The following is a 13,933-nucleotide window of genomic DNA, read 5'->3' as shown; positions in this document are numbered from 1 at the left end:
ATATTTTAGCAAATTATTATAATATTTATAATTGTAATATTTATGAATTATTAATTTAGAGTTTTAATGGGACCTAGTATTTATAAAGGAATTTTTCAAAAAATTATTATCTTATTATTTTATCGAATTTGATAATTTTTTACAAAGGCCCAAGTCGGGACCGAAAGATTTTATTATTTTAGAGAGTTTATTAATTTATAGAGTATTAATTTATAGAGGTTTTACTGTATTTTGGTCCATTATCTATAGCTAATGGCACTTTTAGTCCTGGCAAACTAAAAAATTGCTATTGGGGACTTTTTTAATCAAATTCCCTTAGGAAAAAAGCTAAATTGGTTTAAAGTTATCACATGCCTTAAACGTAACCTAATTATTTGGTGCTTTTTAATTTTTTTTGGTCAATTTTGTTGATTTTGCATGAAAAGCATAAGGGGAAAATGCATTTTTTGTTGTATGATTATATAGAAGGGTGGCACATTTAGTCCGAATATCACTATGGTAAAATATATGAATTATAATATTTAATCATAATTAATTATTATGATTAATAATAAATAGTCGTAATAAATACTTATTGCCCACAACCACGGAATGGTTGTTGGCCGCAATTTTTAGGAGGGTAGCTAAAACATGGGTAAATCATGTTTTGCTTTCGAACTATTTTTATTTTTACACTTTATCATCAATTTTTTTTTTTTTTTTGTCAACTTACCATCTCAACTTTATGAAATTTGCACTTTTTCATATATGACCGTCTTTTTGTTGATTTTTCTGCCAGAAAAACATCATATGTTGTGCACATGTGAAAAATATCACTTCACATAACCTTTAAATATCACATGCATTGCATGTAATATTTTTCGACAAAAAACTTGATTGAAAAATAGTTCTAGTGCAAAATTTATAAGTTGAGATAGTAATTGACCAAAAAAAAAAAAAGTTAGATGCCAAAGTAGAAAAAGTGTCATAATTTGGATGAAAAAAAGTAATTAGCCCTTAAAACATTTGTCATGAATTTTAACCATGACAAATATTTTTTTCTATAGTTTTTAGTCATAGCAAATAATTTTTTCATAGTAAAAAAATTAATTTTTTGTATCAATTTTATTTAATCGTGGTTAATACTAATTATTTACCCTGAATTTGAGCCAATATCGATAATATTGTAGCCAATAATATTTTTTTTTAATTGCACAAAAATACCACATTAATAAAACTGGTTGAAAACCTAAACATCCCCAAATAAATGGATCACGTGCCAATAGCATGTATTAACTTCCTACGAATTTAGCATTTTGCAATGACATCTAAACTAAATATGCTATTTTTTTTTTTTTTTTTGATTGTAATCCTCATTTGCAGAATTTAAATAAGAGAAGATCAAAAGTGCTACCCTCTATTGTTATAGGACCACAATTGCATTTCCCCCTAAAATAATAGTTTACTATATATCACTATTCGACATTGTTAATTTGAAATTATTATTAAGGAATTAATTTGGTACTGTAGTAATGCAGAATTAATTATAATTTTTGTGTTGTAATTATAATTAATTATAATTATTTGGTACTTTAGTTCTGTAATTTTATATTGTACAATTATGGTCAATTGGCAGTTTAGTCCTATAAATTGTTAAGGGTTGAAAATTTCAGTTAATTTACTATTAAAATTGATAAATAGAAAAAGGTGAAAGACTATTTTATAATCGAAAAAATAGTATTTTTAATCCCATAAATTAAGTCCATATCACTTTTGTGCCATCCATTACGGGGTACATATATATATATATATATATATAATGTAGTTACAATGTAATATAATCTCAAAAGTGATAATTGAAAATAAGTCAAATGGCACAAAACTTGCAGTTTCAAAATACAAGTTTAGTTTCTTTTTTTTTAAGTGAAAGCGATTTAGAATAATTGATTACAATTATCAATATGAAAATATTTATATTTAACAATTATCGACGACTATAATAATCATATATCTCATCAATAACTATTATTAAAGTCGAACGACACCTACTATTAAAATAGAGCAACATCCCACACATTAGCTTCTTCAATTAAACTAAACTTCATTGACTGTAATATGTTCAATGATACAGACAAATGAATACAGTAGGTACTCTGAATCGAATCTTAACTTTATTGACCGTAATATGTTCAATCATAGAGATAAACGAGTACAGTACATACTCTGAACCGATTCGATTCGCGACTAAAATTTTTGCAATAAAAATTTACATTGCTTAATCTGGTGTTGGAATAAGTTCTGATGGTCTCCATAATTTACGTGGAGTTCACTTAAAGCACAAGAGGGCATAAAGGACTATTTGGAGAAAGAGAGAAATGGGGCAAACTTAAAAGGAAGATTATGAAAGCAAATTAAAGCTATAACTTTAGTAGTAGAGTGAGTCCACTTTGAATTGCTTTGTTGTTGGAGGATAGGTAGATAGATAAGTGGAGACTCCCCATCTCCTTTGACAAAAGTGATTAAAGAAAATGCTGCAATGTCCTAATTATGAAGCATTTGTTAGGCTTTTCTACAATCTCTCCACCTCTCTCTTCCTTCTCTTCATCTTCTTACACTTCACTTCCATCTTTCTTGCAAAGATACTCATCTTCTTTGGAGGAAACCCCTTCTACCAAAGGTATCATGATGATCACTCGTTTCACTCGACCTTGATTTTTGTCGTGTTGGTTTTGTGTTCTGGTGCAGGAGTGAAGATGGGTACGAATACGATGCCTTCTCGGACGAGGAAAACAACGTTTATGGCGACCGCGCCAAGGCCGTGGAGGAGGAAGGCCGTGCTAGCGTGGTTTGTGGATGGGACGATCGTGCGGCCGTGAGGGATGCGTATGAATGTAGCAATGAGGAGGCGGCAGACGAGAGCTTGGAAACTAGTGAAGCAACTAGTTATAGCACTCCAGGTGTGGAGTCTAGTGGTGATGATGAGGAAGAGGGAGTTGGTGAGGAAGAGATTCTAGCAAGAGATACTGATTCTTTGTATGGTTCCGAAGCAAATGAAGTTGAGCCCACATCAAGATTTGGGACCAGCATGAGGAGAAACATCTTGGAGAGCAATAATGAGACTCATGAAGGTCTAATAATTCATTAGCATAGGGAACTTGATGACAGAGTCGTGTTTGTGCCGTTTTCTTCGTTGAGCTTATAGTATTTATCCACGCAGGTCTTTCGGGCAAGTACGAGAGCCGGATGCTGAGAAACCAGCAGCAGCATGTCGAGATCAGTTTGAGGCAAGAAGAGGATTTTCTCGTCTTTCAACCGCCTATAGCGGAAGCCAAGAAGTTAGTCCAAGAAAAGGAGGATGGCGAGATATTTGGAGACACTTTCACTATAGGATCGACGTCTAAAGATTCATCGGAGTGGAGAAGCTCCATCAACTATAGAGACTCGGGCACCGATGATCCGTTTTCATCGTCCTCAAGACGAAGCTGCCCCAAGTGGGAGTCCTACACCGTCTTCCAGAAATACGATGAGGAAATGCTGTTTTTAGACCGTATTAGTGCTCAAAAGCTCCACGAAACAGGTAGTAATTATACTAGTTTGTTTATGAAAAAACACTAATAGGCAAGAAACTTTCCCAACGGGAGAATATGGCACTACGACCCTTTAATGTGCGGGGCAACGAGCTTCTTTTTTTCAAAGTTCAGGGGCCGTACTCATCTCTCCTATTATGTTTATCGGGGTTTTTTGCCTATTAATATTTTCATAAGGACTTAAAATTCAAAAAATTTTCAATCACCTCCCACAGAAGATATTCAAAATAATTACTAACGGAGGAAATGGTTTTGCAGAATCACTGAGATCAATACAGGCATGTCCAAGATCCATATCAGAAAGAATAGTTCACAAGCTGAGGACAAAGAGCAGCAGATCATCAGAGTTCAGACACAACCCCTACCATGAACTTGAGTCTGCATATGTTGCACAGATTTGCCTGACATGGGAAGCCCTCAACTGGAACTACAAGTACTTCCAACGCCTCAGGGCTTCACGACGAGAATTTGATCCGGGATGCCCTGCATACGTCGCGCAGCAGTTTCAACAGTTCCAGGTTCTGCTGCAGAGGTACGTCGAGAACGAGCCATACGAACACGGCCGGAGACCAGAAATCTATGCCAGAATGAGAAGCTTGGCACCTAAGCTGCTTCAGGTTCCAGAATACAGAGGTACACAAATATTGTCGAACTTGAACTTGTAGGAAAAAAGAGTTCATTGTTTATGGTGTATAACTAATTATCTATAGTGACAATATTATTCATAGTTTTGTTATTAATAATTATATAGTGACAACATCAAAATTGTTGTAATTTAATATATATTTTTAATGATGATTTTAGGGATAATTGCAATATATATCCCATAATTTAGTCGATTTGCGATTTTGGTCTTATTACTTTACGACTCAGTAAATTTTAATTTCACATTCAAAAAAGTTGCAGTTTGCATCACATTACCCATTTTTGTTAAATTGTTAACAAAAAAGAAGCACGTGCAATGCAATTTTTTGGACGGTAAAACTAAATTTATTGAGTCGTAAAATAATAAGATCAAAATTACAAATAAATTAAGTTAGGGGACGTAAATTACAATTTTTTATAGGCACTAATTCTATTTTACAGGTGCATGACATATAGTCAATGTTGATGTTGATTTTTGGTGTAGATTCTGATGATGAGAAAAGAGAGGAAGGCCTGAGCTCAAGAATCCCTTCAACATCATTTCTCCTCATCATGGAAGAATCAATAAGGACATTCATGACTTTCCTCAAACAAGACAAGAAAAGTAACTACCAAATTCTTGCAGATTTGTTCAGGAGAAACAGAAGAGGCTCAGCTGATGCTACTCTTCTCCTCCTACTAAAGAAAGTAAACAAAAAGGTAAATTAATTACACAAATTTTGGATAATTGCATTCCCCCACCCCCTATAAAATACTAATTACACAAAATTACCCCTCAAAGAAAAATGGCAGCGTGACCCCGAGAAATTCTAATCCAAATAGGATTTCGCTGAACCTGGATTAATTATACAGCACGTGTAATATACTTGCAGTGTGATTAGTGTACAGTTCAGGAAAAGTAACCAATCAAATGGCAAGTATATCACACTTGCTTTGTCACTGATTTGGTCCGACTGAACTGATTTGGATAAAAAATTCCCCGTGACCCCTCACATTTATTTATTTATTGTGATTTTTGAGATTTTTTGCCTATTAGTATTTTCAGAGGGGGTTAATGCATTTAATCCCATTAATCTTCTTCGGACTTAGCCTTTTCCCATTCATGCACTATATAAAAAAATAATATGAGTGACAAAATATCAAGTAACAATTTTAAAGTTGTCACTAAATCTATATACTAAGTGACAACACTTTCAATATTATCACAATATAATTATTTCTGATAAAATTTGTACGCTATAAATAATTAGTGATACATCTATACTCACCACTGCATATGCGAGCCACTTTTCGCAGATATTTGTCGCCAATCCTAATTTTCACAAAATAATTGTACTATAAAATTCAAATTGACAAAATAAAAGTTTTTCGTCGCTAAATACATATATATATATTAAAATTGTCACTTGACTTTTTTTTGTCGGTAATCATGCAGAAAAAGGCAAAGCTGAACGAGCTTCGTCGGTCAGGGAGGTGCCTGAGGAAGAGGAAGTTGAGAGAGGAGGAGGAGTTGGAGATATTGATGGCTCAAATAGACCTAAAAGTAGTGTCAAGAGTGTTGAGGATGGCAGATCTGAATGGGGAACAGTTGCACTGGTGTGAAAACAAGATGAGCAAAGTTAGAGTCTCTGATGGGAAGCTACAAAGAGATTCCTCCCCACTTTTCTTCCCAGCCCACTGACACGCACACGATGCTGCTGGAAAAAGGGGCTGATGATGAGTAGATGCTGATCATGAATTTGCATGGGATATTCAGTATTCTTCCTCACTTCCTTTTTGTAAATATAAATATAATATACATTAGCGTAAATTATATTTTGTATTTTGAATTATACCTATTTTTACACTTGATCATCTATTTTTTTTTTTTGTCAACTTACTATCTCAACTTTGCAAATTTTCCACTTTGTCATATATAAAAGTTTTTTTGGTTGATTTTTTTCGTACAAAGAACATCACATGGAGTGTATTATGTGATATTTAAGGCCAAATGATATGATGTTTTCATATGAGAATTGCATGTGATGTTTTTTCGAAAGAAATAAAATCGATAAAAAAAATGATCATATATGACAAAGTGTTAATTTCACAAAGTTGAGATGATAAGTTGACAAAAAAAAATAATTTAAATGACAGTGTGAAAACAGATATATAATTCGAAAAACAAAATATAATTTTCTCTATACATTATAATAAATCAATCCATTAGGGATGCAATAAATTACAATTCTATACTAAACCTGATCCGATATCTTTGAATGTAGTTTCTATCTTTCATTATTTTTCATAAATTATGTTAACATTTTTTAAGTTAGATTTAATTATACGAATACTCGATATCTTTTAATCTTATAAGTATATCCTTTGAAGGTTCATGGGTGTTTGTATAAGTTCTTGCATTTGAGGAGATATCGATGTAAATCACATTACAATATCAAGAATATGCTTATAATTTTTAAAGAATATAAATATCTGTAATCGGACGTAATCGTAAGAAATGTCTGTGCAATTTACCTTTCTACTTTTCAATAATCTTTCACAAGGATAGAGGAATTCATTTTGGTTGTTCGAAAAAAAAGAAAACAATCATTCACAGAATTTATATTTTATAACTCATAATAAAAGATAATTTTCTTTATTTTTCAAAACACAAACGAATTATTACAAAAGTTTTTTTATAATTTTTTTTCTCATTTTTCGTATCACAAAAGTAAATTATATTTAATCAAAAATTAAAAGTTTATAGGTAGGATTAGTGCAGCATGTGGGCATGCAGCTTTTCATTCCGCTCAACGTTTTGCAGCCTTGGCTTTGTTTGATTGATTGATGAGGTGATGGATTTTCATCTCCTCACCCGTAATATTTATATCAATTCTTCTTCAAAAAGATAAAGTGAGTAAAGCTAACATTGTCTCTATCCTCTTCTTCATTCATTACCAAATCAGCACTCATCAACTTTACTACCCACCATCATTAAAGGACACCAAATCTTCAAAATCTATGTGAATTTGTCACCCCACCACATGCACTACGTACTTCACTTTATTACCAGCTGAGAATATATACACCAGAAAAATGGGTTGCATGCAATTTTTTTTCTTTTTATATATAAAATATTTAAATAGAAAAGGAAACTTGAGTGAGGGAATTGTACTTTTCGTCCATAAGTATTTTATTTTGTTTGATGTGAGTCACTAAATAGTCATTACTTAATTACATTTAAGTATGTATTATATAAATCGTTCTACAAGATGTTGGATAAAATGCTATCAAAAAACAAATGGCCTTTTTTATAGCAAAGGAACTTGTGATAGCTTGTAAATTTCAAATGGAAGCACGGACGAATTCTCGATGGAAGAAATGCTTTGTCAAAAAGTTGAGTCGGAAATAATTTCAGATGAAATTAAAACGGAAGATGACATCCCTGTCGGAATATTTGGAGCATTTTTCGAAAAATCGTCCTTTGGAAGTCAGAAACTCCATCCAGTTGATGGAGAAATAAATGGTAATTTACATCATATCAACTAAATATTAGCCTCGTAGGAGTAGAAATCTACCAGGTTAGCTCTCACTAATATCTCCAAATGTTTCACTGGACCCACTTTATGCGGGAAGTATTAGCATCTCAGCTTAGTGCTGGTATATATAGATCCTAGTGGAGGCTGTTTCATTGACTCTCTAAAAAGTCAAGTCGTAAACCAGCGCCCTGAGTAAGATCTGCAACAATTGAGGGATGCCTTTGGGAAATGGGCAAGTGAGGGTGTTTGTCTAGTCCTTCAGACCCTTCGCTTCGCCTACCTTCTAGGGGGGATTCTATGCTAACCATCAAGGATTGAAATATTATCAAGCACCCTTTACTATTTTAAATAGTATTTATGATTGTTGATTTTTTGCACAGTGGAAATGGCAGGCCGGGGGTCCAAAAGGTATGAGGGGAGCAAGAAGTGAGGAAATTGACTTTGAGTCGGGGAGATGGGCTAATTTGAGGGGATATCAACCCATCTCCCTCAAAGTAAACATAGCCCCACATGACCTGTGATCATTAGTAGAAACCTGTCCATAAAATTGCCGGCCTCATCCAATCCGTATGGACATGGGCTGCTAAAATCAGATCCATATGATCCATTTTGAAGCAAAGCCCACACGTTGCTGCACTTTGTATTTCTTTCGACACACTCTCTCGCTCTCCCTCATACCAATCTGATTCGTTCCTCCATTGCTCTCAATCAAACCTAGCTCCAAGAAATGGGTCGGAGAAAGGGGACGGTGTTAACACATGATGGCCCTCCGGACGACTTCGATCCGGAGAATCCATACAAGGACCCGGTGGCGATGCTGGAGATGCGGGAGCATCTGGTGAGGGAGAAGTGGATCGACATCGAGAAGGCCAAGATTTTGAGGGAGAAAGTCAAGTGGTGCTACCGTGTGGAGGGGGTCAACCACCTCCAGAAATGCCGACATCTCGTTCAGCAGTACCTCGACGCCACCCGAGGGGTCGGGTGGGGCAAGGATCACCGCCCCCACTCTCTTCACGGTTGCTCCTAACCCCATTGCTAAATGTTGTTGTCTCTCGTCCAATATGTGCTTTTTTGATTGATTTATTGCTTTTGGAATTGTTTTTAGGTCCTAAGGTGGAGGCATCTGCCGAGTGAGTGGTTCATGGGCGGAGTCCGGGTCTGAATAATTTGAGGTGCTTTCATGACTTTAAAGTGATCAACTTTTTTGCTCCATTTGTTAGTGCATTTGTGGCGTTGATAATGATTGGGTGATTTAAGTATGGAGCTTTATGTTTTATCGTTTCATCGTATGGGTAGCTACTGTTGTTGGTTGGATTGCTTTTCTTGTATGTTTTGCTGAGACGGATAGACTATGTATGGTGTAATTTATTTTCTTGCTTGTCGCTGGTAGTTTGACCATGTCCCGAACTCATATGAGAGTATCATATGTGTTCTCTTGTTGAGGTTTAAGATTTTAACCTAGAATTCCTCAAATTATGCTGTAAACGATTCGTGGAGTTCTAAAGAAAGCTATAGTGACCAATAAAGTTTGCGCTAGAAGCATTTATTTATTTATGTCTGCATACCAGTTCATTGTTGGAGCTGGGCACTTATTAGTTTTCTTAATGACTACAACTAATGTTGAAGCTGTTGTATAAGACGCAGCAGAATAGAAATCAGATGCTATTTCTTCTCTCTACCTGTTTGTACTACACTCATCCTTCACAGTGTACTTAAAGCAATCAATCCTGAAATTTCTCTTGGTCTGTAGAAATCGTTAATTAAGCAAAAAGCAAGACCAAGATTGTGGCGAAGCTTCCCAAATTAAGACACCATTCTAGTTTTTGTTATTGCTATCTTTTTGTAATTCTTTAATTAGGTCCAGTCTTGGGCTTATTTTTATGTTACCAAGCATGTCAAAACTATTGATCGTGCTACTTTAGTTTATTCATTATGTCAAGATTGAAGCTGCTTTGTATTTTTCCTTATTTGTCAAGTGGACTTAATGAGTGCACATGCAAATAGATGAAAATATGCAGACTTTTTGGATTCATTTTTCTTTAGCATGAAAAGTTGGTATTCCAATGCCAGAATGACACTCATTGTCAATATGTGATGTTAAGAAAGCCTTTTACTTGCTTTGTTTGTAATTGTGTTGTCCCATCCAATTCATAACAAAAATTGACATACAATAATGTGAAACTTCATTGTTCAACATCAACCTTGTAAATCTCACTATTATTGTGAGTCTTTTACATTTCAAGACATGCTACAAGCTAAACATGGATTAGTTTGTGCTTATTTTGGGTTGTAATGTGGATCATATGCTAAATAAAAATGCCAGGTAGTAAAGATTTACAAGGATGTTAGGGTAAGATTTTGAGCAAATTCCATGAGATTTACGCAATTCTTTTTGGCCTTATTTTATGTTATTAAGCTTATGGTTTAGATGTTCTTTTTTCTTTGAGGTTGACCTAGCATTTTCATCAAATTATGGGTATCGGTATTATCCTTTGACACTGTAAAGGTTCTAGCAATGCTCCTATTTTAGGCATAAAGCTTATCTGGTATGACTTTTACAAGTAAATGATTGTAAAGTGTTAATTTTTTATAAAGCCCCTTGTTTTGGCATGAGAGGGTCTTTCATACAAGTAGTCTATGCAGACTCTTATCTTAGTAGGATGATTATGAAAATTTAATATTATTATGTGTGCTTTTCTGTTCTGTGGGTTCTTCTTTTCTCTCTTCTCATTGGACTTTCTTCTCTCTTTTCTTCTTTTCCATACATCTACTTCATATTACATTCAGGTGCTATTACTTGTGTTGTCTTATCATATATTAAATAGCAGGCAAAGCCCTGGCACGTGGACAATTTGAAAGTTCTGGTGGAGAAAGGGGCTGCTTTTGGTGGAATTTTTTTACTTGATAATTGGATTTATCATGTAATATAGTTATTACAATAAAGAATTTTGAGGAGTGATGGGCTGCTTTTGGTTAATTTTTTTTACTTGATAATTGGACTTATCATGTAATATAGCTGTTACAATAAAGAATTTTGAGGATTGAAATAATGAAAAAGAATGATGGAAAAATCTGAGAAAGAGGAGGAAGATGACTGGGGAAACTGCTCTTTGCCTTATTGTGGTTCCCTGAAAGTTGAAGTTACAGGTGTAGGAAACATTGGATGTAGTGGAGGCGTCTTTCAGATTGTAGTCTGTAACCTTCAACTTAGGATTTGTTGCTATTCCCACGGCGTTGTTCCCTGGAACGGGATATCGCTTGCACTCTACTTTCAATCTTTTGAACAGTTAGAATTTGTCTTCAAAAACTTGGAAAAGTTTGTTTGGCATTCGAACATCCAATCTTAATGGCCTGGAAATAATTCTATTTAGTAAATATGATTGGTGATTTTCATAAATATTCATGCATTAAGTTTCACCCTTATCTATTTAATTACTATTAATTTCAGCGAGCGGTATGGGATCGTGTAGTAGTCTTCAAGCCTTGGTAGGCTGTTATGTGTTGCCCACAGATATGGTTGTTTATGGAATAACTGCGAACATATAAACACATTCTCCGTAATATGATTGATGGTTTATTTGATTAGAGTCTTTAGATGAACTCAAGCCACTTGAGTACATTTTGTTTGTGATGCATGAGTATTGAACCTCTTTCATGCGAATGTCATCCTAACAAAAGGAAGAAAAAAGTAGAAGAGAAGAACCATTTACTGCATAGCAGCAGTTAAGAATAATCTGCCCCTCTGCAGTTATGTATTTCATTTTCTACGAGCTTAATAAACTCTTTAATATATATGTCATCCCAAAAAAGGAAAAGGCAAAGAAAGAAAAGCAGCAGCAGATGGTTTTATACATGTAGTTCTGCCGTTTCGTTTGATCAATGGAGTTGCTTGGCAATTTGATATTGGGATTGCAGTTTTTCAGTTGCCTAAACGCTGATATATGAGAAGATCACTGTATTTGACTCTTTTGATGATCCTTTTACCTGCTGCAGGTAATCGAGTGTACCAGTTGGCTAATGTATTGGAGACATGTCCGCATGTCAGTCAGGTGTGTGTTTGTTCTGTTGTTAGCCTTTTGCTCAGTTGACTGTTACAATCAGATGTACGGCTTTACTTTTAAACAATCGAGCCCCAATGGGTGGCCAACTTCTTTAACATATGGCTTTCTGATGAGAGTTGATATGAAACAAGGAATAACAAAATGATGCCATAAGTTCTTATGTGCAGTATTTTTATGTGTCGATATTCATGTACATTAATGGATGCTGATTGTGTTACATTCACGATCAGTGCCTGGGGAAAAATTATAAATTCAAGTTAATGCAATCACAGTAGCTGAGTTGTGTTTCATCAATCTTCCGACTATGACGGAGATTCATGTTTCTACTGAGTTTTCTTTTTCCAGCTTGATGAATGTTTTCTTAAGCAACTGATTGACTGACGGTCATGCGCGTTCATTGTGAGTTGGGGTAGGTTTTGTCGAATTATATTTCTTTTTAGTACAACGGGCGTGGGGGTTTGGGGACACCTGGGTTTGAACGCAGAATCCTCTCTTTCAATAAAAAGATTGATATCGATATCAACTTCATCAATTGATTGATGGTTGTCGAATTATATTCCGACAGCAGCGGTTCTAAAATCCTCTAAAGCCTTGTTTGGCCCCATTGAGAGGGTCTTTTCTTTTCTAATTTTATGTAATTATTCACAAACTATAATATTGAAATAAAAAAAAAAAAATTCAACTGTAGTTATTTTCTTTACATTCGATCGTACTTATTATCACATGTTATGTTACACGGCATAATACGTTAAACCAAATAACATAAAATGAATGATGTAATTATTATTATTTTATTTTTCATCCTATTAACTAATTTTATTACACGAACCAAACGAGACTTTAAAATAAGGAAAAAATGTAAAAAACTCCTGGAGAAATTGCTTTAGACCCTCTAAAGATAATACCAGAATTTAACAAAGAACACTCTATACTATTTATTAAATATAAAACCATTAGAGTAATTAACTGAATTTTAAAATGTTAATTAATTCAAATACTCTTTCACGTGTTTATCTATTCTCAGGATATTCAATTCTTTTATCAATTAATTCCTTATTATGCACCATCAGACATGATAACACTGCTCTGAAAAAGGGAAGAGTAAAAGAAAATAAAATACTGCTTAAAAACGCAATAAATCTGCACCATTATCTTCCTTTTATGTTATTAAGGAAACACTTCTCACCAATGTTAGGGAATTGAACTTCTTATTATGCATAACTATTGTTGTGGTGATGGTCTTCTTTTTCCTTTTTGCCGTACGGTCCTCATCCCATTGCAAAAACTAATTCTGTTTGGGGCAAGATCGGAGCAAAAGAGTTAAATCCCTCTTAACAAGTACGATTCTAAAGTTCAAGCGTTTGTCCCTTTTCTTTTTTAATAAGAATTCTTGTTAGATTCCAGCTCAATTACCACTGGATCTTACATGATTTGATAATAATTAAATAGTAATAATTCATGTGTCTGTGTAATATTTTGTTTCTTGAATTCTTGCCAGTTTTTTTGGAACTAAAAGTGCTGGACCATACATGCATGCAAATGCATATTGCAGGAACTAATGATATTCGTATTTTTGAATTGATCGGTGAAAATTTATTACATTAAGGGAGACTGAGTACAAAATTTTTTGGATAATCACAACTATTCTTATCAAAGCTTCATTTGTGGTATAATTTTCTGGATAATTACATATGCACCCACTAGAAACATTGACATTATTTATACAAATGATTCTTGCTTTTTGAGAACTTACATAAATATTTTTAAAAAAACAGCAACGTTGTTACACAAACTATCCATGTTTTTTTATTGTTATGAGCGATTTTTGTAATTATGCGAAAACACAAGGGTTGTTTATGTAGAGAGACCTGCATGGATAATGTGGTGTAACTGTAATTATCCTTTTTTATTACAGTCTTCTGCTTTGCATTTCTGAACTTCATCAGTTTCATTGAGTAATATCTGCGACATCTTCCTCTCTCCGCATTTTCCCCACAAAGTTCAAAAGATTAGGGTGATATAATTCCAATGTGCATGACATATAAACCAACGTGTGGTGTGATTATTGGGAGCTCCCTTCAGTCCAATCCATGGGCGAAGCAAACGGAAGGAGTTGCTCCCACCTCATGCACTGCTTATCACT

The 13,933-nt window shown here is 34.3% G+C and overlaps 2 protein-coding genes across 2 annotated transcripts; both read left to right on the top strand.

Annotated features, from left to right (window-relative positions):
- On the top strand, nt 2,411-5,903 carry LOC105158039. The gene is made up of 6 exons (XM_011074648.2): nt 2,411-2,656; nt 2,725-3,107; nt 3,197-3,556; nt 3,825-4,199; nt 4,696-4,910; nt 5,647-5,903. The coding sequence occupies exons 1-6, from the start codon at nt 2,508-2,510 to the stop codon at nt 5,890-5,892; spliced, it is 1,728 nt and encodes a 575-aa protein (XP_011072950.1). The 5' UTR covers nt 2,411-2,507; the 3' UTR covers nt 5,893-5,903.
- LOC105158038 (NADH dehydrogenase [ubiquinone] 1 beta subcomplex subunit 10-B-like) lies at nt 8,386-12,056 on the top strand. The gene is made up of 3 exons (XM_011074646.2): nt 8,386-8,745; nt 8,835-8,901; nt 11,723-12,056. The coding sequence occupies exons 1-2, from the start codon at nt 8,457-8,459 to the stop codon at nt 8,861-8,863; spliced, it is 318 nt and encodes a 105-aa protein (XP_011072948.1). The 5' UTR covers nt 8,386-8,456; the 3' UTR covers nt 8,864-8,901; nt 11,723-12,056.

Source organism: Sesamum indicum, linkage group LG3 (genome assembly GCF_000512975.1).
Source record: "Sesamum indicum cultivar Zhongzhi No. 13 linkage group LG3, S_indicum_v1.0, whole genome shotgun sequence".
NCBI classification, from domain to species: domain Eukaryota; kingdom Viridiplantae; phylum Streptophyta; class Magnoliopsida; order Lamiales; family Pedaliaceae; genus Sesamum; species Sesamum indicum.
The sequence above is the reverse complement of the archived record's forward strand: the minus strand, read 5'-3'. Positions and strand labels throughout refer to the sequence as shown.